General features: G+C 46.2%; 2 protein-coding genes across 2 annotated transcripts in view; one reads left to right on the top strand and one right to left on the bottom strand.

Annotated features, from left to right (window-relative positions):
- Positions 1–1,838: 1,838 nt before the first annotated feature.
- On the bottom strand, positions 1,839–12,495 carry ackr3b (atypical chemokine receptor 3b). Its single transcript, XM_064970229.1, is given in 4 exon segments — positions 1,839–2,808; positions 2,878–4,358; positions 4,806–5,603; positions 12,062–12,495. Coding segments are annotated over 2 exon segments (1,122 nt in total). The 5' UTR covers positions 5,546–5,603; positions 12,062–12,495; the 3' UTR covers positions 1,839–2,808; positions 2,878–3,976.
- A 2,292-nt stretch (positions 12,496–14,787) lies between these two features.
- The window catches only part of LOC135543148 (dynein regulatory complex protein 11-like), a 28,676-nt gene continuing 21,350 nt past the window's right edge, over positions 14,788–22,113 (top strand). Inside the window, exons 1-5 of the mRNA XM_064970228.1 lie at positions 14,788–14,876; positions 15,027–15,525; positions 17,535–17,862; positions 18,045–18,167; positions 18,817–19,011. Of these exons, the coding sequence (XP_064826300.1) occupies positions 15,515–15,525; positions 17,535–17,862; positions 18,045–18,167; positions 18,817–19,011 (657 nt within the window). The 5' untranslated portion in view covers positions 14,788–14,876; positions 15,027–15,514. The remainder of the gene's footprint in view (positions 14,877–15,026; positions 15,526–17,534; positions 17,863–18,044; positions 18,168–18,816; positions 19,012–22,113) is intronic.

Genomic DNA, 22,113 nt, shown 5'->3' with positions numbered 1-22,113 from the left:
AGGGTGTGATGAGAGTGGAGGAGTGGGGTTGGATAATGAGCCCATACCTCCTGGGAGACTGATCTGACAGTGGATCAGATCACTGTTTCACTGCCACATTCATGGCCGTGAGAACGAGGAATCCACACACACACACACAACCACTCATACACACACACCGCCGGCTTTTCTGTGTCCCAGGAGGAATGAGGATACAGTGAAAGGCTGTTTGTTCTGCTACATGGCTGTGCCGCCACGGAGGCCTTTGGCATTCAGACGCACACTGCTCCCACGATCAGTCCATTCAGGAGGCCCTCACACAGGAGAGGGTGCGATGCTCTTAGACCTCTCTGCCGTTGTTCTGGAAGTCCCCATTGATGTTTGGACGGGAGAGTGAAACAGTGAAATAGCACAGGGGTTCGTCTTAGCTGTTGTCTTACTGGATGTGTCTTAATGTCCTGACTGTCATGCCTCTTTTTGTATGTTCTCCTATAGAATCTTATACATAGTGGAAAGTGCTTGATTGGGACAGGCTGGGTAGATGCCAAACGAGTTAACCCTGAAAACCAGTTGGAAACCAGATACTCATGTCTTTGAGTTTCATTGACTGGACTCCCCAGATATCCCTAAACCGGCTTCTGAGTCAACTCTCATAACAATCCGTGTAACAGCTAACTTGTAAGCTTTCAAACATCATTATGTCTCCTGCCAGAACGTGGCCTCTCTGCCTACCTGCTATTCCACGTAACAAGCCTGAGGCCCCTGGGGTGGGGGACACGTTTAGACAGGGCTGGAGGAATCCTCCAGGAGCCCGTCAGGAGCCACTGTCAGTCAGTCTGTCTGTTGCCCTAAGGATCATCACACTCCCCTGGGCTAATGTGGATGCGACTGCCCCTGACATGGGGGACAACCCTACTGGAAGAGCATAGTTCCCACCAGGGAGGTGGTTTGTTTGTGTGTTTATTAAATATCATGTCTTGGTTGTTGTTATTGGAGAAACATGAATAATTGTGATTTCAATATTTCTCCTTTCATGTCCTGAATCTGCAGCAGCTAAACATATAAACTACCCCATATATACAGAGTTCTTTGGGATAAACACGGTTTTAACAAGATTACATTATGTTATGGAAAAGAAGAGATGTGTTCAATAACTTCCATGCTGTGAAATCCATGTGTTTTTCTTTCTTTTCTTCCCATCAGCTGGTTAAACAGGGTTCTACCAGGACAGTGTCATTTACACACAGTTGGTGCAGCTTCAGCCCCCGGTGGGTAGAAAGGTCTGTCATTGACACGGTTAACTGACTTGGTGAACACCTGGGGTTTCTCTTCATCCAGACACAAACTACAGGGAATAACTGGGGTGGAGCACAGTTGGTGCTGATTAGGTTCTGCCACTCACGCACAGACACATGTTGTTCTGGAAGAAAACACAACCCATACATTCTAGAACACACACAGACACATGTTGTTCTAGAAGAGAACACAACTCATACATTCTAGAACACGCACAGACACATGTTGTTCTGGAAGAGAACACAACTCATACATTCTAGAACACGCACAGACACATGTTGTTCTGGAAGAAAACACAACCCATACATTCTAGAACACACACAGACACATGTTGTTCTAGAAGAGAACACAACTCATACATTCTAGAACACACACAGACACATGTTGTTCTGGAAGAGAACACAACTCATACATTCTAGAACACACAGACACATGTTGTTCTAGAAGAGAACACAACTCATACATTCTAGAACACACACAGACACATATTGTTCTAGAAGAGCATTCTATACATACCAAAACACAAATATTCCCCTCTCAGACAAAGAAGTTTGAGGCAATAATAAACAATTTTGTGCATTTATTTGTTATTTTACCCAAGAGCGTAAAAACATCCACTGACTGGCAAGAAACTGCGTTTGCAAATTCAAAAACAAATGATTTGCAGGTTGTGACTGAAATGTACACGCATTGGCTGTTTTTCTTTTGTGTGGTGAAATAAATGCAGTCGAGTTGAACAAAAAGAACAAGATAACTGAAATATAACTAATGGTATATTATTTTAAACAGGAGCAGAACTGCCATTATTAAACATTACACAGAAAGCACACCTTCATTGATTCCTTTTCACAAAACTTCACAAAATCACTGCACCTACAGATCAACAAATATATAAATATGATATTTACAGAATAAACAATGATCTAATAATGTGGATTTGAAAGTCTACTACTTCATTCTACATACTAAGCACCAATACTTTCTAAATGGGTCATCTAGAGGAGTGTTTGGGACTGGATGGTTGCTCCTGGCTTCACATTGACACCTCACTAACCATCATACACACATCAACATGGATACATCTACTTCTCACATTGACACCTCACTAACCATCATACACACATCAACATGGATACATCTACTTCTCACATTGACACCTCACTAACCATCATACACACATCTACTTCTCACATTGACACCTCACTAACCATCATACACATCAACATACATACATCTACTTCTCACATTGACACCTCACTAACCATCATACACACATCAACATACATACATCTACTTCTCACATTGACACCTCACTAACCATCATACACACATCAACATACATACATCTACTTCTCACATTGACACCTCACTAACCATCATACACACATCAACATGGATACATCTACTTCTCACATTGACACCTCACTAACCATCATACACACATCAACATGGATACATCTACTTCTCACATTGACACCTCACTAACCATCATACACACATCAACATACATACATCTACTTCTCACATTGACACCTCACTAATACACATCAACATACATACATCTATCAACATACATCATACATCTACTTCTCACATTGACACCTCACTAACCATCATACACACATCAACATACATACATCTACTTCTCACATTCTACAGATTGGCTTTCGTGTTTGTAATGTCTTTTTTATGGCCCCAGTGAAGACCAGAAGTTGCTTAAGAGTCAGCTGATGGGGATCAGAATAAAGAATACAAAATAAAATATAGCTTTAGAGTTTTGACTCTGGTCTCGGCTGTCAGTCTGTTTGACATTCCTGATTTCCATGTAAACACAGTGGCTTGATTCAGTGGCAGGTCCTTCAGAGTAATGGAGTCTGGTTGACTGACTGCCTGCTCACATAAACACTGGCAGGGAGAGCACCTCGTCTCCCTCCGCTGTGGCTCTGACCAGGGCAGGGGGAAGTGTGTGTGTGTGTGTGTGTGTGTGTGTGTGTGTGTGTGTGTGTGTGTGTGTGTGTGTGTGTGTGTGTGTGTGTGTGTGTGTGTGTGTGTGTGTGTGTGTGTGTGTGTGTGTGTGTGTGTGTGTGTGTGTGTGTGTGTGTGTGTGTGTGTGTGTGTGTGTGTGTGTGTGTGTGTGTGTGTGTGTTTACGGTGTCGTTGAACCATCTGTTTGGGTGACACCAAGTCTCCAGTTCAGAAGAAGTGCTTTCTCAAGAAGACCCCCACCCCTGTTACTACGCAAGGGGGAATTTAACCAAACTCACTCAAAAAGGGGGAAGTTAACCAAACTCACTCAAAAAGGGGGAAATTAACCAAACTCACTCAAAAAGGGGGAAGTTAACCAAACTCACTCAAAAAGGGGGTAGTTAACCAAACTCACTCAAAAAGGGGGAAGTTAACCAAACTCACTCAAAAAGGGGGAAGTTAACCAAACTCACTCAAAAAGGGGGAAATTACAACAAAATGGGAGTTACACTGAAACAGAGCATATTTGGTCTTGGTCTTTTACAGTGCGTCTAATGTGCTTGAGATGTCCTTCCCAGGGACTGCATTCAGTCAGTTAACTGTTCAGCCCATTCAGCAGGCCTTAAATAGAGTCCGTTTGGTAGAGAGTCAGTTCTCTGTAAGTTGTGTGACATCACCTCTGTGTGTCCAAGACAATTTTCCCCTCAGGGACAATTTTCCTCTCCCAGCGGGCCAATCACACGTTATTCTCCACCGCCGCCACAGCCAAGTACTCTGTCTCGGACACATGTGATGCGTCAATGAGCTTGGCCAGGCCCGTCTTGGTGGAATACTTGAAGATGAAGGCCTTCATGAGGTCGTAACGGTAGTTTCTGTTGATGAAGTTATAAATGACGGGGTTGATGCAGCAGTGGATGAGGCTGAAGCACTGGGTCAGGTGGAGGGACACAAACAGGAAGTTCTCCAGCCTGCAGCTGAAGGGCAGGACGTTGAGGAGAGATAAGGTGTCGACCAATAGGACTCCGTGGAAGGGCAGCCAGCAGACCAGGAACACCACAATGTAGGTCAGGATGATCTGCCGGCTGAAAATAATCATCGCTTAATCATTGATTGGATTTATAAAGTGTGTGTGTGTGTGTGTGTGTGTGTGTGTGTGTGTGTGTGTGTGTGTGTGTGTGTGTGTGTGTGTGTGTGTGTGTGTGTGTGTGTGTGTGTGTGTGTGTGTGTGTGTGTGTGTGTGTGTGTGTGTGTGTGTGTGAATGTGTGTGTGTGAATGTGTGCGTGTTTGTGTGTGCGTGCGTGCTTGTGTGTGTGTGTGTGTGTGTGTGTGTGTGTGTGTGTGTGTGTGCGTGCGTGCTGTGTGTGTGTGTGTGTGCTTGTGTGTGTGTGTGTGAATGTGTGTGAATGTGTGCGTGTTTGTGTGTGCGTGCGTGCTTGTGTGTGTGTGTGTGTGTGTGTGTGTGTGCTGGCGTGTGTGTGTGTGTGTGTGTGTGTGTGTTGTCCTGGTTTGAGTTGGCGCTGGAGCGTGCTTGTGTGTGTGTGTGTGTGTGTGGTGTTTGTGCATGCGCGGGTTGGCGTTGCCAATGGAGCTTGCTAATAACAGGTAGAAGACAGCGATGACTGGGAACGGGATGACGAAGCCCAGGACGATGAAGCTAAGCTGGATGCCCACCATCCACTCTCGGGGGTTGTCAGTGGGGTAGACGGGCCGACACAGGGTGGCGTCAGAGTGTGTGGACTTGACCGCCTGCAGAAAGTAAGTGTCTGGGACGGAGGCGGCCAGTGCCAGCAGCCAAACCAGGATACAGATCGCCCTCCGCACCACCTTCCTCCTGCGGCTGTCCCCTCCGTCTCCGAATAGCGCCACGGACAGGTAGCGGTCCACGCTCATACAGGTGAGGAAGAAGATACTCCCGAAGAGGTTGACGCTGAACACCAGGTGGGTGATCTTACAGACGGCCTCGCCGAAGGGCCAGTGGCCGCGCTGTAGCAGCGAGCTGACCCAGACTGGGAGAGTAGCCACCACACAGAGGTCAGCCACAGCCAGGTTGAGGATGTACAGGTGGGTTTCAAAGCGGTTCCTCTCTGAGCGGAGGTTGACCCACACCACCAGGGTGTTGGCGGCCAGGCCCACCAGGAAAATGAAGATGTAGAGGACAGAGAGGGTGTAGAGCACCGCCGCGTGGCTAAACCCAGCCGGGCACAGCAGAGCCTCTACGTGGTGGGATGACATGTTGTCCCCTGTGAAGTTAAGCTCCGCCCACATCTCCATCAGCTCCGTCAGCTCGTTCACACTCAGACTCATGGTGGCGTTCACCGCAGTAGGGGGAAGGCCGTGTTGTGAAAAAGCCAGGATCCACAATCTGTAAAGCAAGAAGTTATCTGGTTAGAGTTTCCGCAAAACAAATGGATCAACTGAGGGGCTGTATGAGGGGAAATATGTCCATTTGCAAAACAAGACATTTGCTGGGTGACCACACAAACATAAGGACCAAATATGTCAAACAATCATTTGTTTAGAGGGACAACAGGCGTTATCTAAAACATCTCAAGAGGCCAGGGACGTCAATGACCCCTGAAATCTGAGGGGGGACAAAGTATGTGAGGATGTCTGGGGGGTGGCTAGGTGATCCTGAAGTTGGAGAATCTTCCATTTTTCAAACTCCTGAAACAGCATTTTCCATGCTTAATTTTACGTTAAAAAAATATATGTTTATTTTTCTGCATATCTAAGCATACCTCTTGAGCTGTCTGTATCCTCCTGAACGGTGGTTATTATTTTAAAGAAACTAAATATGCTAAAATCTGGGTAAAATATTGAAAGGTATGTGACTTATTCAGTACATTTAGTTATTGGTTGCTTTTGTAAAGTCTTCCAACCTTGCCAGCAGGCATTCCAGCTCAGATCGTTTTAGACAAGCTAGCTACTCCAACTAGATTGATAACCTGAAATGGCTTCTGGGTAGCTAGTTATTGGGTTGGGGGATTGGGAACATATCTGGAATAGCTAAAGCCAACTTCATACAATTGCAAGGTGGCTAGTAGTGTTAAAGAGATGTTTTTGTATTTTTTATTACAGGATAAATCTCAGGGTCATGTCCCCTGTGCTCCCCATGGGCATGGCGCCTCTGTCCGAGGCGGCATGGTGGGATGTCAGGGGGTTCGACCGATCGCATGCTGTGTCCAGGAATGTTCTCAATGTTTTCCCTCTAGTTCATTAGACAGAGACATTCCTCAGGACTCCCGAGTTCCTCCCAGTCCATCAATAACAAACAAAGTTCCTCCTACCTAGTCCATCAATTACAAGCAGAGTTCCTCCAAGTACATCAATAACAAGTAGAATTCCACCTACTACATAAATAACAAGCAGGATTGGGGCCATCGCTGCCAAAGGAGGAGTTATCATGGTCTAAGACAGACAGATTCTCACATCTGAGACTAATCAGACTACTGCAAACTGTGAGCTTGTAACGGTCTGAGTGTAGTGGGTGAGGAGTCAGGCGCAGGAAGCAGAGTTCGGAGTGCGTTTTAATGACAGAGAAACTGAGGGACTATTTCAAACAAACGAAACAGCCTGTATTACCACTGAATTCTGAACTGAAGTAAGCCAGTGAATGATTTATTACTAAATCTAAATAAAGTGCTTTTCAGATTATACCGTTTTCAAATGTAACTGTGGCTAAATCAAATAAATATCACTAAATACTGTAGGTACATGTGGAGCATGGACATGTATGATTCCATTGTATTTGTGGACATCCATTTTTATGACTGTGACATAGGGACCTCCCAACCTCACAAGGACCTCTCAACGACATTCACTTAGCCTTGAGCACAAAGAGAGTGAAGAGAGTACTGACGCTTTCAATGCGACCCAGGAAAACCTCAAGGTGAGAACTTCACGGACACGGAAACGTAGCCTGCGATTGAGATATGGACAGGATGGAGTGTGTGTGTGTGTGTGTGTGTGTGTGTGTGTGTGTGTGTGTGTGTGTGTGTGTGTGTGTGTGTGTGTGTGTGTGTGTGTGTGTGTGTGTGTGTGTGTGTGTGTGTGTGTGTGTGTGTGTGTGTGCGTGCGTGCGTGCGTGCGTGTGCGTGCGTGCGTGCGTGCGTGTGCGTGCGTGCGTGCGTCTGTCTATGGAAGGTGAATCGTCCCGTTCTTCACGAGAACCAGTGAACCGGCATCATGTCTTGGCCCTTTCCTTTGAACCGACAGTTCCAGGGTGAGGGGTCAGAGGGCCGTGTTGTTGAGAGAGAGATGTGAAGCCAGCCAGAGAGCTTCACATCAGATGAGACCAGAGAACACAGGATGCAACTGGTGCTGCTGGGTAGCCCTTCACACACTGATAAAACCTCTCACTACTTGGCTTTTACTGCCTGTCTTCATGGAATACAGCACCACATAAGACATGTTCAGACTGTTCAGAGTTTATACCTTATAAGGTATGTTCAGAGTTTATACCTTATAAGGCATGTTCAGAGTTTATACTTTATAAGACATGTTCAGACATGTTCAGAGTTTATACCTCATGTCTGCAAAACTAATAGAACTAATATAAATGCAATTGAAACGGATGAACTGGATTTAACCATCAAACAACTTAATCGTTTCTTTATTTGCTTATAACATTAGCCAGATGTTTGTTCATCTAACAGAATTACCATATAGCCTTAAAAGCATTGTGGGTAACATGAGTAGATAGACAGCTGTCTTTAAGATGACCTGAAATCACTGACAGATGAAAACTAAAAGCCTGACCCATTTGGGAGAGGTGGGTCACATAATAACAAAAACTGCAGAAAGCTTGGTGTTGTTACTGCCGTCAATCCCGTCAATCCCACCACCATCCATTTGGGAATGGATAACATTAAATGCTGCATCTCCACGTGCCATAAAACGCGGGGCCCTTTTGAGGACCCCAGTCCTTGTAAATCTGTTGTGTTTTCACTGGTCAAACAGTGGCTCTTCACCTGGTTCCCTTGTCCTCGCTCTCGCCCCCAATGGCCCCAGGACAGCTAGCACCGTCTGGGGCACAAAGAGCTGCCCGTGTAGACACAGCATCTCTCAGCACCACACCCCAATATTACATCCTACCACAGACACACACAAACACACTCACATACACTCACGTACTCACACACACACAAACAAACATACAGTATACACATATTATACACACCTCCACTCTCTTTCTCGCTCCCAGTCTCTCAGTCTCCCAGTCTCTCAGTCTCTCAGTCTCTCTGTCTTTCAGTCTCATAGTCTCCCAGTCTCTCAGTCTCTCTGTCTCTCAGTCTCTCAGTCTCTCAGTCTCTCAGTCTCTCTCCCAGTCTTTCAGTCTCAGTCTCCCAGTCTCTCAGTCTCCACAGTCTCCCAGACTTTCAGTCTCCCAGTCTCTCAGTCTCTCAGTCTCTCAGTCTCTCAGTCTCTCAGTCTCTCAGTCTCTCAGTCTCTCTGTCTTTCAGTCTCCCAGTCTCTCCAGTCTCTCTGTCTCTCAGTCTCTCAGTCTCTCTGTCTTTCAGTCTCTCAGTCTCTCTGTCTTTCAGTCTCCCAGTCTCTCAGTCTCTCAGTCTCTCTCCCTTTCAGTCTCTCAGTCTCTCTGTCTCTCAGTCTCTCAGTCTCTCAGTCTCTCTGTCTCTCTGTCTTTCAGTCTCAGTCTCTCTGTCTTTCAGTCTCCCTGTCCAGTCTCTCTCTCTGTCTCTCTCCCAGTCTCTCCCAGTCTCTCAGTCTCTCAGTCTCCCAGTCTCTCAGTCTCTCTGTCTTTCAGTCTCCCAGTCTCTCCCAGTCTCCCCCTCAGTCTCTCTCAGTCTCTCAGTCTCCCAGTCTCTCTCCCTGTCTCTCTGTCTTTCAGTCTCTCAGTCTCCCAGTCTCCCAGACTGTCTCTCAGTCTCTCAGTCTCTCAGTCTCCCAGTCTCTCAGTCTCTCAGTCTCTCAGTCTCTCAGTCTCTCAGTCTCTCAGTCTCTCTGTCTTTCAGTCTCCCAGTCTCTCAGTCTCTCTGTCTCTCAGTCTCTCTGTCTCTCAGTCTCCCAGTCAGTCTCCCAGTTCAGTCTCCAGTCTCCCAGTCTCCCAGTCTCTCAGTCTCTCAGTCTCCCAGTCTCTCTCTCAGTCTCTCAGTCTCTCTGTCTTTCAGTCTCCCAGTCTCCCAGTCTCTCAGTCTCTCAGTCTCTCAGTCTCCCAGTCTCCCAGTCTCCCAGTCTCCCAGTCTCCCAGTCTCAGTCTCCCAGTCTCTCAGTCTCTCAGTCTCCCTCTCCCAGTCCCAGTCTCTCAGTCTCTCAGTCTCTCAGTCTCTCTGTCTTTCAGTCTCTCTCCCTCTCTCAGTCTCTCTGTCTCCCAGTCTCTCAGTCTCAGTCTCCCAGTCTCTCAGTCTCTCCAGTCTCCTGTCTTTCTCTCTCCCTGCCCAGTCTCTCAGTCTCTCAGTCTCTCTGTCTCTCAGTCTCTTCTCCCAGTCTCCCAGTCTCCCAGTCTCCCAGTCTCCCAGTCTCTCAGTCTCTCAGTCTCCCAGTCTCTCAGTCTCTCAGTCTCTCAGTCTCTCAGTCTCCCAGTCTCTCAGTCTCTCAGTCTCCCAGTCTCCCAGTCTCTCTGTCTCTCAGTCTCCCAGTCTCTCAGTCTCTCAGTCTCTCAGTCTCTCAGTCTCTCAGTCTCTCTGTCTCCCAGTCTCCCAGTCTCTCAGTCTCCCAGTCTCCCCCTAGTCAGTCTCCCAGTCTCTCAGTCTCTCTCCCAGTCTCCCCTCTCTCCCTGTCTCCCAGTCTCTCAGTCTCCCTGTCCAGTCTCTCAGTCTCTCTGTCTCTCAGTCTCTCAGTCTCCTCCCTGTCTCTCCAGTCTCCCAGTCTCTCTGTCTCCCAGTCTCAGTCTCCCAGTCCCCAGTCTCAGTCTCTCAGTCTCTCAGTCTCTCAGTCTCAGTCTCTCAGTCTCCCAGTCTCTCAGTCTCCCAGTCTCAGTCTCCAGTCTCTCCCTCTCCCAGTCTCCAGTCTCTCAGTCTCTCTGTCTCCCAGTCTCTCAGTCTCCTCAGTCTCCCTGTCAGTCTCTCAGTCTCCCAGTCTCCCTGTCCAGTCCCTGTCAGTCTCCCAGTCTCCCAGTCAGTCTCCCAGTCTCCCTGTCCAGTCTCCCAGTCTCCCTGTCCATCTCCTTGTCCAGCTCCCTGTCCATCTCTCCCAGTCTCCCAGTCTCTCAGTCTCCCAGTCTCCCAGTCTCTCAGTCTCCCAGTCTCCCAGTCTCCCAGTCCATCTCCCTGTCCATCTCCATGTCCATCTCCCTGTCCATCTCCCTGTCCATCTCCCTGTCCATCTCCCTGTCCATCTCCCTGTCCATCTCCATGTCCATCTCCCTGTCCAGCTCCCTGTCCAGCTCCCTGTCCAGCTCCCTGTCCATCTCCCTGTCCATCTCCCTGTCCATATCCCTGTCAAGCTCCCTGTCCATCTCCCTCCCCCTCCCCCTGTCCATCTCCCTCCCCCTCTCCCTGTCCATCTCCTTCCCCCTCTCCCTCTCCATCTCCCTGTCCATCTCCCTGTCCAGCTCCCTGTCCATCTCCCTCCCCCTCTCCCTGTCCATCTCCCACCCCCTCTCCCTGTCCATCTCCCTGTCCAGCTCCCTGTCCATCTCCCTGTCTAGCTCCCTGTCCATCTCCCTGTCCAGCTCCCTGTCCAGCTCCCTGTCCATCTCCCTCCCCCTCTCCCTCTCACTGTCCATCTCCCTGTCCATCTCCCTCCCCCTCACCCTGTCCCTCTCCCTGTCCATCTCCCTCCCCCTCTCCATCTCCCTCCCCCCTGTCCATCTCCCTGTCCATCTCCCTGTCCATCTCCCTGTCCATCTCCCTCCCCCTCTCCCTGTCCATCTCCCTCCCCCCCATCTCCCTCCCCTTCTCCCTCCCTCCCTCCCCTCCCCATCTCCCTGTCCATCTCCCTCCTTCCCCTCCCCATCGCCCTGTCCATCTCCCTTCCCATCTCCCTTCCCCTCTCCATCTCCCTTCCCCCTCTCCTCTCCCACCCCTCTCCTTTCCCCTTTCCATCTTCCCTACCCCTCTCCACCCTCCCTCTCCCTCTCAATCCCCCTTCTAGTTCTTGTCTCAGAAGAAACCCTGCAACTTTAAACTGTTTCCCTCCTCCTCCAAGGAACTACCCCCCCCCCATTCTGAAACCATCTGTACTAAATGAATGTATTGAAAGGTAGGCTATTAACGGTGTCCATCCAGCATATAGCCTGCTGAATATGTGAATGACCAAAATGGGTCAGTCTTAAATGGGATTTTAGTGATTGTGCATAAGTCTTCTGAAGATACAGTAGATGAATGTTGTCCTACTATAAACGACTTTTGTTAACGGAAATACACACTATAAACTACAGAACTTTTGCGTGATTTATTCACATAAACAGACCCACAGTTCCTGAACACGCTATACCTATATAAGATTTGTTTTAAAGAACGTTATTGTGCACAATTTAGGTGCGTCTATCCATTGCCGTATCATTTGCTTACATACAGGGCAATCTAGATCTGATTGAATGTAGACCAGTCTTCGGGGATAGAACCCACTGTTAATCCGAATACAACCCACTGTTAATCCACACCCCCGACTGTGAGACCCGGGGCGCTTTTACAAATGTATGACAACTTCAGAGCACAACAAATCTCAGCGCCATGGAATGGTTGGGTAATGTCGAAGCATTCGTTTTCTAAACTCAATAAAAACTAACAAATAACAAACATATAACATGGCAGTTATAAAAAGTATAATAGCCTATGAAAACGAAATGTATTTTATATTCTGTCAGTGACAAAGTAGGATAAAATGCACTATGGGTAGTGTTATTTAAAGGTTACTTACAAAAGGCCTTTCGGTGTCCTTTGTAACTCCGTCAACACGGAAATTGCACAGAAAGTCCCCGTGAATGCTTTTGAGAGTCCCTAGACTGGTGTCAATATTGAGGTTATAGTAGGCCCATTGAAGTCTGTAGGTTATACGCAAATTGACTGAAGAGCTCTCGGGTTCCTGCTCTGTCGAGACTAACTCGCTTTGTCCCGGTGCACTTGTTAAATACTGCAGAGAGCAACGCCTACTAGGGCAACTAGGCAGTTTGGTAAAACTGATTCATTGAGGTTTCAGCAACAAAAAAAACAATGGAATCGACGGATTTGCGAAACATCGGATTTCCACTCCCACCAACATAATAGAGATATAAATAGTAGTTAGTTATTTGTGTCCGAGTACTGAAAAGCCTGACGTCCAATTTGAAAGTCAGTGGGCTACGGAGTGCGTATGCTGCTTTGCATTCCATCACCTTCCGATACTGGTGGTGCGTTGGTGCTGAATTCTTTAGGGGACATTTCTTATAATAGATTTACGAGTTTTTCTGTAGGGCCATATATTATCATGATTGTATTATCATTTAGTAGCCTATGCTAAATTCATTAGAATATTGGTAGATAATTGACTAAAATGAATGTAAAATATTTACAAGAAACTGTTAGCCAGTGGTCTATGTTTTACACTGAATTATTGTCTATGCCTACTTTTAAACATAATTTGCATGCATTAATAGGCCTATATAATGATGTGCAGGCGGCAGGGTGGTTAGTGGTTAGAGCGTTGGACTCGTAACCGAAAGGTTGCTGACAAGGTACACATCTGTCGTTCTGCCCCTGAACAGGCAGTTAACCCACTGTTCCTCGGCCGTCATTGAAAATAAGAATTTGTTCTTAACAGACTTGCCTAGCTAAATAAAGGAATTTAAAAAAGGTATTCACATCTTTAAAGGGATACTTCTGGAATTTGGCAATGAAGCCCTTTATCTACTTCACCAGAGTCAGATGAACTTGTGCATACCATTTTTATATCTGCCTGCAGTTTGAAGGAAGTTACTAACTAGCGTTGACACGGTTGCAGCCAACCATCCAGTCACATGCTAGCAGTCATTGCGCTCGCGCTAGTTAGCATTGGCTGACTAAACTACCTCTATCATTCTGGATGCAGAGACATACAACTTGTATCCACGGAGGCAGGTCGCCTAGCGGTTAAGAGCTCTGGAGCACTAACTGAAAGGGTGCTGATTCGAATTCCTGAGCTGACTAGGTGAAACATCTGTAGATGTACCGCTGAGCAAGGCACTTCGCCCTAATTGCTCCTTTAAAATGATGACGAAAATGTAGAAAGTAAATGCAAGCCACAAATTCACCTGATGTAGATTTAAAAAAAACAAAGGGCTTCATTACCAAATTCCCCAATAAGGCTCTCTATTAACCAAATTACATTTGGAGTGACCTGAGTGCGCGCGTAAAAGATTGGTGTGAAAAATGGATTATTTTGCGTTTCTAGGCAAAATCCGGATGAAGGAATTCATGCAAACAGATTATCTAGACAGAAGAGACACTCTCCTTTATTTGACCTGCACGTGGTTAGAGTTGGAACACTTTGTAGGTGTTGGTAACTATTTTTTTTACCTTTCTTGGAACAAACTCAAAGGCTTGGCGTTCTTTAGGAGCTCACCTGTTCACCTGCATGCCTTACTGGGATGAGTTGAAACACATAGGCCCTATGCCAGCTTGGCTCTTGTTATCTTGATTTTGGCAAGACATCTTACCATATGCCATATAAAAAAAGCACAATGTGAAATTTCATTCATTGAAATATTTGCCAATGTATTGTCTAATTTTAGAAAGGAAGGATGGATGTTTGTTTGCCAGGGAATTTGATACAGTAGATAGATTGTGTCTGACTGACAAAGCCAGGGTGCTGCACCTGGTTGAACAATGCTTGTCCATCCTCACTGCATCTGACAGAACCTTCAGGGCCAGTCTCTGATGTCCTGCAAGCCAACGACAGATGCAGGTACTTTCTGAGGTTGTTCCCACCTGGCCTGGGCCCGTCAGAGGGGAATCCAGTGAGTTTCGGGAAAAAGCACCCCTCTCCCCTCCACCTTATGAGTTTACAGTTGGCTACATAACTGCCCATGTTGTGTCCTTAAACCTCTATTTTAATGATATAAAACCTGTCAGCGGAAAATGAAATCTGCTACTATCTATCTATCTGCTACTTTTGATGTAGCCATTAGTGAACGTGTGGAAAGTTCATTTCAACAGGCTGTAGCACCTGTATGATACTGTCTATCTCACCATTCAGTTATTCAATATACCATGGCAGGCACGCATGACGGATCATATAGCACTCATAATCAGCCTTTGTTTTGGGGGACCACCGGGGTAAAGGATGTCCTTAGGAGCTATTGATGCGTTCGCTGCAAATAGAATTTTACAGTATGCTGATATTGCACATTAGAAAGCCATACATCTCTGTTCAGCCAGCTCATTTGCCTAAGCGTGCATATAGTGACGTGTCTTTACATGTGCTGGTAATGTTGACTAAATATTTTCAACAACTTTAGAAAAATAACTTGGGAATATGTAGACTGAAAAAAAGAGAAAGGAATGCTCTGTATAAATTAATTTGCTGCCGGTAAAGTGAGAGCAACATCTCTTCTGCTGTAGTTCTCAACGACACGAGCGATCGTTTGGTCAAACCTCATTGCGCAGGCGTGGCGTTTCGTTGCTAGACGCTCTGGCGCACACACAGCAAGAAAGCAAACACGCTTCAGTCGATGGGAAGCGCATAACTTTTTTGGCGAAGTCTTTAAATTGAAAAATAGGTATAGTATGGCATCTTCAGTGTGATTTTATTAATTAAAATCTAAAATGATTCGTGTTTAAAATGATAATCTTATTCTGTGTTATTTGAGAGTGTGACGATATTTTCCCACATCAAATGCGATGTTATTGGCTCCTGTTTTGTGTGATAGAGATTTGAACCTGGTCTCCAAAGCACCTGTCTGACCCATGTTTTGACAGCCGAACGGTTTCTGAGTCTGAACATCCCAAGGATGGAACCGATCTAGGACAGCGGTGTTTCCCCTAGAATAACGTAAATATAGCTATTATCATTAAATATCCATTTTTTTAATTTGGAAATTAAAGTGAACTTTTTCAATTTCATCAGATGCGTAATTTTTTATTTTACAAGGAAAGTCCGTTAAGAACAAGTTATTATTTTCAATAACGGCCTAGGAACAGTGGGTTAACAGCCTTGTTCAGGGGAAGAACGACAGATTTTTACCTTGTCAACTCGGGGATTAGATTTTACAACCTTTCGGTTTCTAGTACAACGTTCTAACCACTGGGCTACCTGCCGCTCAATGCAATGCTTGTTCATTAATAGCCTTATAGTGCATCAAGAAAAACGGAACTCACACTTCTATTGGAAACATAGCTCGTGGAATTACACTCAAGAATGTCACACAGGTATTCTATTTTGTTTTATCTACATGATGTATCTCATATTGTGCAAATGCTGTAACCAATGTTGTGGCTAGACTATATAGGCCTATAGGACACTTGGAAAGATCCAAATGTCATCCACAGACATTTCCAGGAGAGGCACTGCACAACCGTAAACAGAGTCAACCACTTACTCAGTTGTGGTCATACTTCCTTTATGATTTCCTGACTATTAAAAGGGCTATGGGAGAGCAGCAGTTTGCGAAAGAGAGAGGAAGTCTACATTGTGTTTTGCTGTTCCCATAACAACAGACAGTCACGTTTGTATCAACCTGGCTAAGCATTTCAAAAGCAGTTAGTCTGAGCTATATTTCCCATCCCTAGATGTTGTTACTGAAATGTTACCACGCAGCTTTATTCACAGAAATATGTCTACTCACTGAGGACATGTGAAACAAAAGGAACAAAATAAAGCCTAATCCTTTATTTCCTGGTCCCCTGACCGGTATAAGCCTTTGTGATTTGTTGACCTTGTAGTTTTGGGGGTTTCATTGGGGTTCCTTTGAATTATTTTGACTTAACAGCGTTGTTGCCTGGGCACTAGTTGGGTATCTGGTTGAATTCCCCAACACCCTCTCATTTTTATTGTAACGTCCCCCTCAGAAATGTCCTTTCAGCCTTGTCCTCACGACACCTCCCCCATTCCCACCCACTGGCCCCTGGCAGCTTTGATTCAACCAGTCCCTTAACACGAGTGGGCCATGGAAATGCTGCCTTTAGGGTAATGACATAGGCCTCATAGGAATATGAAAGGAGCATGGTTTCACCATTGTAAGCCTCAGCTCTTTTAGATATACAGAGGCAGCAACTATGTTAAAAGTTAAAAGAGAAAATAATGACATGTATACAGATGTAGGAGCATCATTTTATCACTCTTTGTTTTGTTGCTGAGAGTTTTCCAGCACCGCAGGAAATGCAGATGAGCTTTGTGATTCACATAAATGACCTGAAAACCCACATTAACACACGGTTATATTAACAGTATTGCACTATTCATGTAGCCTACTTTTGGCCAGATTATGGACTAGATGTTAAAATCTGTTAAAATCCTGTTGCTACAGGATTATTTTGCTGTGACAATATAGGTCAAATTAAGATCCTACATCTGTAGGCCTATAATGGTTATTTGTTGATGGCTGTTAGGGAGTGACATTAGGGATATCTAGCGGCCATTTTTGTTTTCTTCTATGGCATTGATAGTTCTATGTGTCAACAAACTCTAATTTTTACAACAGCTAGGCTGAGGTAGGAAGGTATTTTTATACCTACAGTAAATATCAACTATGACCAAGAAGACAAGTGCACCCCTCTCATTCCCAGGTGTTTTAGCCAGGTGGTGTTAGGCTTGTTTGAAGGTTTTGACTGACAGACCACCTGCCAGTTACTGCATGACAAAGAGAGGGTTATTGACAATCTACTGCAAAGTGAAAGAAATAGGTGTTAGAATCCTTCAATCCTTTTAATGGTACTTATCAGACATTACCTGGAGAGACAGCTCTGAAAGGATAGCTATCCTGAAGCAGGTGACAGTTCTACCTTGGCCTTGGTCCGTCCAGAAAAGTAAGAGAGAAAAGTAATAGAGAAAGAGCCAGACATGGTAAGAAAGAGAAATATGTCCAATATGTCCATCCACATACAATATGCCCTTCCCCTTCTTCTCCCCTCCTTCCCCTCCTTCCCCTTCTCCCCCCCTCCTTCTGTTTCCCCTTCACCTTCTCTCTCCTCCTGTTCTTTCTCCTTCCCCTCACCCTTCCTCCTCTTTCCCCTTCGCTCTCCCTTCTCTTCCTCCTGCACTTCCCCTTCTCCTCCTTCCCCTCCTCCCCCCCCCTCCTTCTGTTTCCCCTTCACCTTCTCTCTCCTCCTGTTCTTTCTCCTTCCCCTCCCACTTCCTCCTCTTTCCCCTTCGCTCTCCCTTCTCCTCCTCCTTCACTCTCCCTTCTGCTTCTCTTTCCCCTCCTTCTCCTTCTCCTCAGCTCCTACACCAGGATGTGGGTCCAGGCCCATGGAGCCTTGGAGGACCTCCTGGTGGATGAGCACCCTCCCACTGCCCCTCGGCCGCTGAAGGACCGGCTGCAGGTCTTCCAGGGCCTGGCCACCTTCTACCTGAAGTACCTGCAGATCTTCCGCAGCCTGGAGGCTGTCTACGACCAGATAGTTCACCCCCAGAAGAGACGCATGGTCAGGCACATGTTGGACGGTGTGATGGGTAGAATCCTGGAGCTCAAGAATGAGATGGTGGAGCTGGAGTTCTCAGAGTTCCACTACTTTGATGATGTGCTGCAGGACCTCAAGCTGACACCTGTGAGTCTGTACTGTACCGGGGACTGAGTGACAGGACGTGAAGGGGGAATGAGGAAAAGGAGTTTCTGTATCCTGACAGTCATTTTCTAAGTATTTGGAACTCACCCCTTTAACTCACAGATTCTACCTTTTGAATCACACACAACAACAGAGAAATATTTATGCAATATTATATTTTGCAGGAGGACCTGGAGGTGCCCATCCCTCAGTATTTTGTGAGAGAGAAGATGCGTGTGCTGTGGGACAGAGAGAAGATGCTGGCTCATGTCATGGCTAAAGGGGGACACATTGAACAGGTTGAGCAGGTTAGAGAAACACACTATCAGACTCCCTTATGTAAGAAATTATTACAATTGTTACCATGCCATACGGTTACCTCAGCCTAGATATATCGTGTGGATGTAGAATAAAATATTAAACTTAAACATTACTCTAGTCTCACACAGCAGATGCTTCTTCCCCAAGTTGTATGCCTGGGGAGGAGGTTAACATTACTCTAGTCTCACACAGCAGATGCTTCTTCCCCAAGTTGTATGCCTGGGGAAGAGGTTAACATTGTATGCCTGGGGAGGAGGTTAACATTACTCTAGTCTCACACAGCAGATGCTTCTTCCCCAAGTTGTATGCCTGGGGAGGAGGTTAACATTACTCTAGTCTCACACAGCAGATGCTTCTTCCCCAAGTTGTATGCCTGGGGAGGAGGTTAACATTACTCTAGTCTCACACAGCAGATGCTTCTTCCCCAAGTTGTATGCCTGGGGAGGAGGTTAACATTACTCTAGTCTCACACAGCAGATGCTTCTTCCCCAAGTTGTATGCCTGGGGAGGAGGTTAACATTACTCTAGTCTCACACAGCAGATGCTTCTTCCCCAAGTTGTATGCCTGGGGAGGAGGTTAACATTACTCTCACAGAGGTCCTGTCCCTCGTATGTCTATACTGCTGTCTGTGTCAGGAGGTGTCGGTTCAGACCATGTGTCTGGAGGAAGCTGTTCGGGTCCTTCAGGTTTGTGAGCGGGCACGGCAGGGTCGGCTCAGGCATCGCTTCATGAAGGAGATACGGCAGGCTGAGGAAGAGGGGGGCCAGGCCAAGAGCCAAACACCCATCAGCACCCTGGACCCCGACCAGGCTGCCACATGCATTCAGAAGGTAAGGAGTGTAGTATACTTATTGTTTCGTTTCTCAGATTTTGTCCGCAAACTTTACTTTCAATACCAGGCCTACATTTCCAATTGCTGTTGAACAGTACTGACTGATGTTTTAATACAAGTGAACCACTAAAGACACAGCCAACAGTCAGGGAAGCTGATTAACTGGGTTAAAGTAACTGTCCAGTGTTTCCAGATTTCTATGAAATATTTCGTATAGTTAATTGCAACATGAGTGAAATAGTTTTCCTTTTTCATTTATTAAAGTATGTTAAAACGCGGCTTTTCTGTGTTGGAATGGTGTGGGCGTTAAAAATATTCATGCAAGTAGACCACTGACTGGCCAGCTCATCCTCAGGATGATGACATCATCCTCTATAAGGAAATAATAAGCATTTTTGAAATGGTCTGTTTGAGATACAAGTTTGAGTTGTTTTTTAAGTGTTTTTTCCCTAATTTATGCTTTGTCCACAAATACAAGTATTGGATGAGTTAACAACATTATTTGAGTATGAGTTAACTTTTAGAAGTGAGATTTTCACTGGAAATTTACTTTAATATGGTCAAAAAGGGTTGTAGTTCATCCCACTCTCTCTAGTCAGAGGGTTGTAGTTCATCCCTCTCTCTAGTCAGAGGGTTGTAGTTCATCCCACTCTCTCCAGTCAGAGGGTTGTAGTTCATCCCACTCTCTCTAGTCAGAGGGTTGTAGTTCATCCCACTCTCTCTAGTCAGAGGGTTGTAGTTCATCCCACTCTCTCTAGTCAGAGGGTTGTAGTTCATCCCACTCTCTCCAGTCAGAGGGTTTCATCCCACTCTCTCTAGTCAGTTCATCCCACTCTCTCTAGTCAGAGGGTTGTAGTTCATCCCACTCTCTCTAGTCAGAGGGTTGTAGTTCATCCCACTCTCTCCAGTCAGAGGGTTGTAGTTCAGAGGGTTGTAGTTCATCCCACTCTCTCCAGTCAGAGGGTTGTAGTTCATCCCAGTCAGAGGGTTGTAGTTCATCCCTCTCTCTAGTCAGAGGGTTGTAGTTCATCCCACTCTCTCCAGTCAGAGGGTTGTAGTTCATCCCACTCTCTCCAGTCAGAGGGTTGTAGTTCATCCCACTCTCTCTAGTCAGAGGGTTGTAGTTCATCCCACTCTCTCCAGTCAGAGGGTTGTAGTTCATCCCACTCTCTCCAGTCAGAGGGTTGTAGTTCATCCCTCTCTCTAGTCAGAGGGTTGTAGTTCATCCCACTCTCTCTAGTCAGAGGGTTGTAGTTCATCCCACTCTCTCAGAGGGTTGTAGTCAGAGAGGTTGTAGTTCATCCCACTCTCTCTAGTCAGAGGGTTGTAGTTCATCCCACTCTCTCTAGTCAGAGGGTTGTAGTTCATCCCACTCTCTAGTCAGAGGGTTGTAGTTCATCCCACTCTCTCTAGTCAGAGGGTTGTAGTTCATCCCACTCTCTCTAGTCAGAGGGTTGTAGTTCATCCCACTCTCTCTAGTCAGAGGGTTGTAGTTCATCCCACTCTCTCTAGTCAGAGGGTTGTAGTTCATCCCACTCTCTCTAGTCAGAGGGTTGTAGTTCATCCCACTCTCTAGTCAGAGGGTTGTAGTTCATCCCACTCTCTCTAGTCAGAGGGTTGTAGTTCATCCCACTCTCTAGTCAGAGGGTTGTAGTTCATCCCACTCTCTCTAGTCAGAGGGTTGTAGTTCATCCCACTCTCTCTAGTCAGAGGGTTGTAGTTCATCCCACTCTCTCCAGTCAGAGGGTTGTAGTTCATCCATCCCATCCAGAGGGTTGTAGTTCATCCCACTCTCTCTAGTCAGAGGGTTGTAGTTCATCCCACTCTCTCCAGTCAGAGGGTTGTAGTTCATCCCACTCTCTCTAGTCAGAGGGTTGTAGTTCATCCCACTCTCCCTAGTCAAAGCCAAACCACCTCTTGATGAATTGCTCAAAGATGGGTAACAGAATACCATCTGTATAAAACTCTGCTAGACACTTGGACTGAGTCCAAGTCCAGATCGATGGCTGCTTTTACTTTGTATGGAGAAATGGGTCCAGGTGATATAGTTTTCTGCCTGCTCTGCAAAAAGGCACAAGAAGTCCATCTCAACAATGTTATCTCAATGTCACCTCTCTGTTGTTGGCTGGTTCAGAACCAGAGTACCACCTAGATGTTCTCGTACAGACACCCAGATGTCAAAACGCGGGGTCATCACATTACATGATCAGCAAGGTCATGGAAACAAACACCTAACATTCAGACTCACTTTCAGTTCCCCCCACCATTCTCTCTCATCGGCCCAAAGTGTAAACCATCTCTGGCCGAACAAAGCCGCTGGGCACATTGCTTTCACGGAGGAATCGGGTGTGTAGATATTTTATGGAGAGGTTGGATCATGTATCGTTGTAATAATGTGTCATGGCTGAGGTAGTGACAAGTGGTTCTGTTGACCTGACCTGTTAGGGTTCATGTTCAGGTCAGAGCGCTGGGTCAATGTTAATCCCTGTCTTGCACAAAGGACGGTATCGATCAAACACTGTTAGACAAACCTGACTTTGTAAAGCAGCACCTTGGTAGAACAGGACACTACTTTTATATCAGATGACACCACCACTGTGTTGAGTAGCGTCGGTCTCCTGGATGTTAGCTGCCTGCCAGCCCCCGGGTCCTGAGTGTTTGGCATTTGTCGGGCTCTGCTCAGCTCTCAGCTGTTCATGCAATGCAGTATGGGCATGCTGGTTATACAATCCCCTTTTGTCTGTCCCCTTGTGTTGTGTTCTACTTGTCTCGTTTTATGTTCTATGTGTGTCTTGTTTTGGGTTCTAGGTATGTATTTTTGTGTTCTATGTGTCCTGTTTGTCTGTTGTGTTCTAGTTGTCCTGTGTTGTGTCCTAGCTGTCCTGTTGTTCTGGTGTGTTCTAGGTGTCCTGTGTTGTGTCCTAGCTGTCCTGTTGTTCTGGTGTTTCTAGGTGTCCTGTGTTGTGTCCTAGCTGTCCTGTTGTTCTGGTGTGTTCTAGGTGTCCTGTGTTGTGTCCTAGCTGTCCTGTTGTTCTGGTGTGTTCTAGGTGTCCTGTGTTGTGTCCTAGCTGTCCTGTTGTTCTGGTGTGTTCTAGGTGTC

Source organism: Oncorhynchus masou, chromosome 7 (genome assembly GCF_036934945.1).
Source record: "Oncorhynchus masou masou isolate Uvic2021 chromosome 7, UVic_Omas_1.1, whole genome shotgun sequence".
NCBI classification, from domain to species: Eukaryota; Metazoa; Chordata; class Actinopteri; order Salmoniformes; family Salmonidae; genus Oncorhynchus; species Oncorhynchus masou.
Note: the sequence above shows the minus strand (reverse complement) of the source record. Positions and strands in the feature narration are given on the sequence as shown.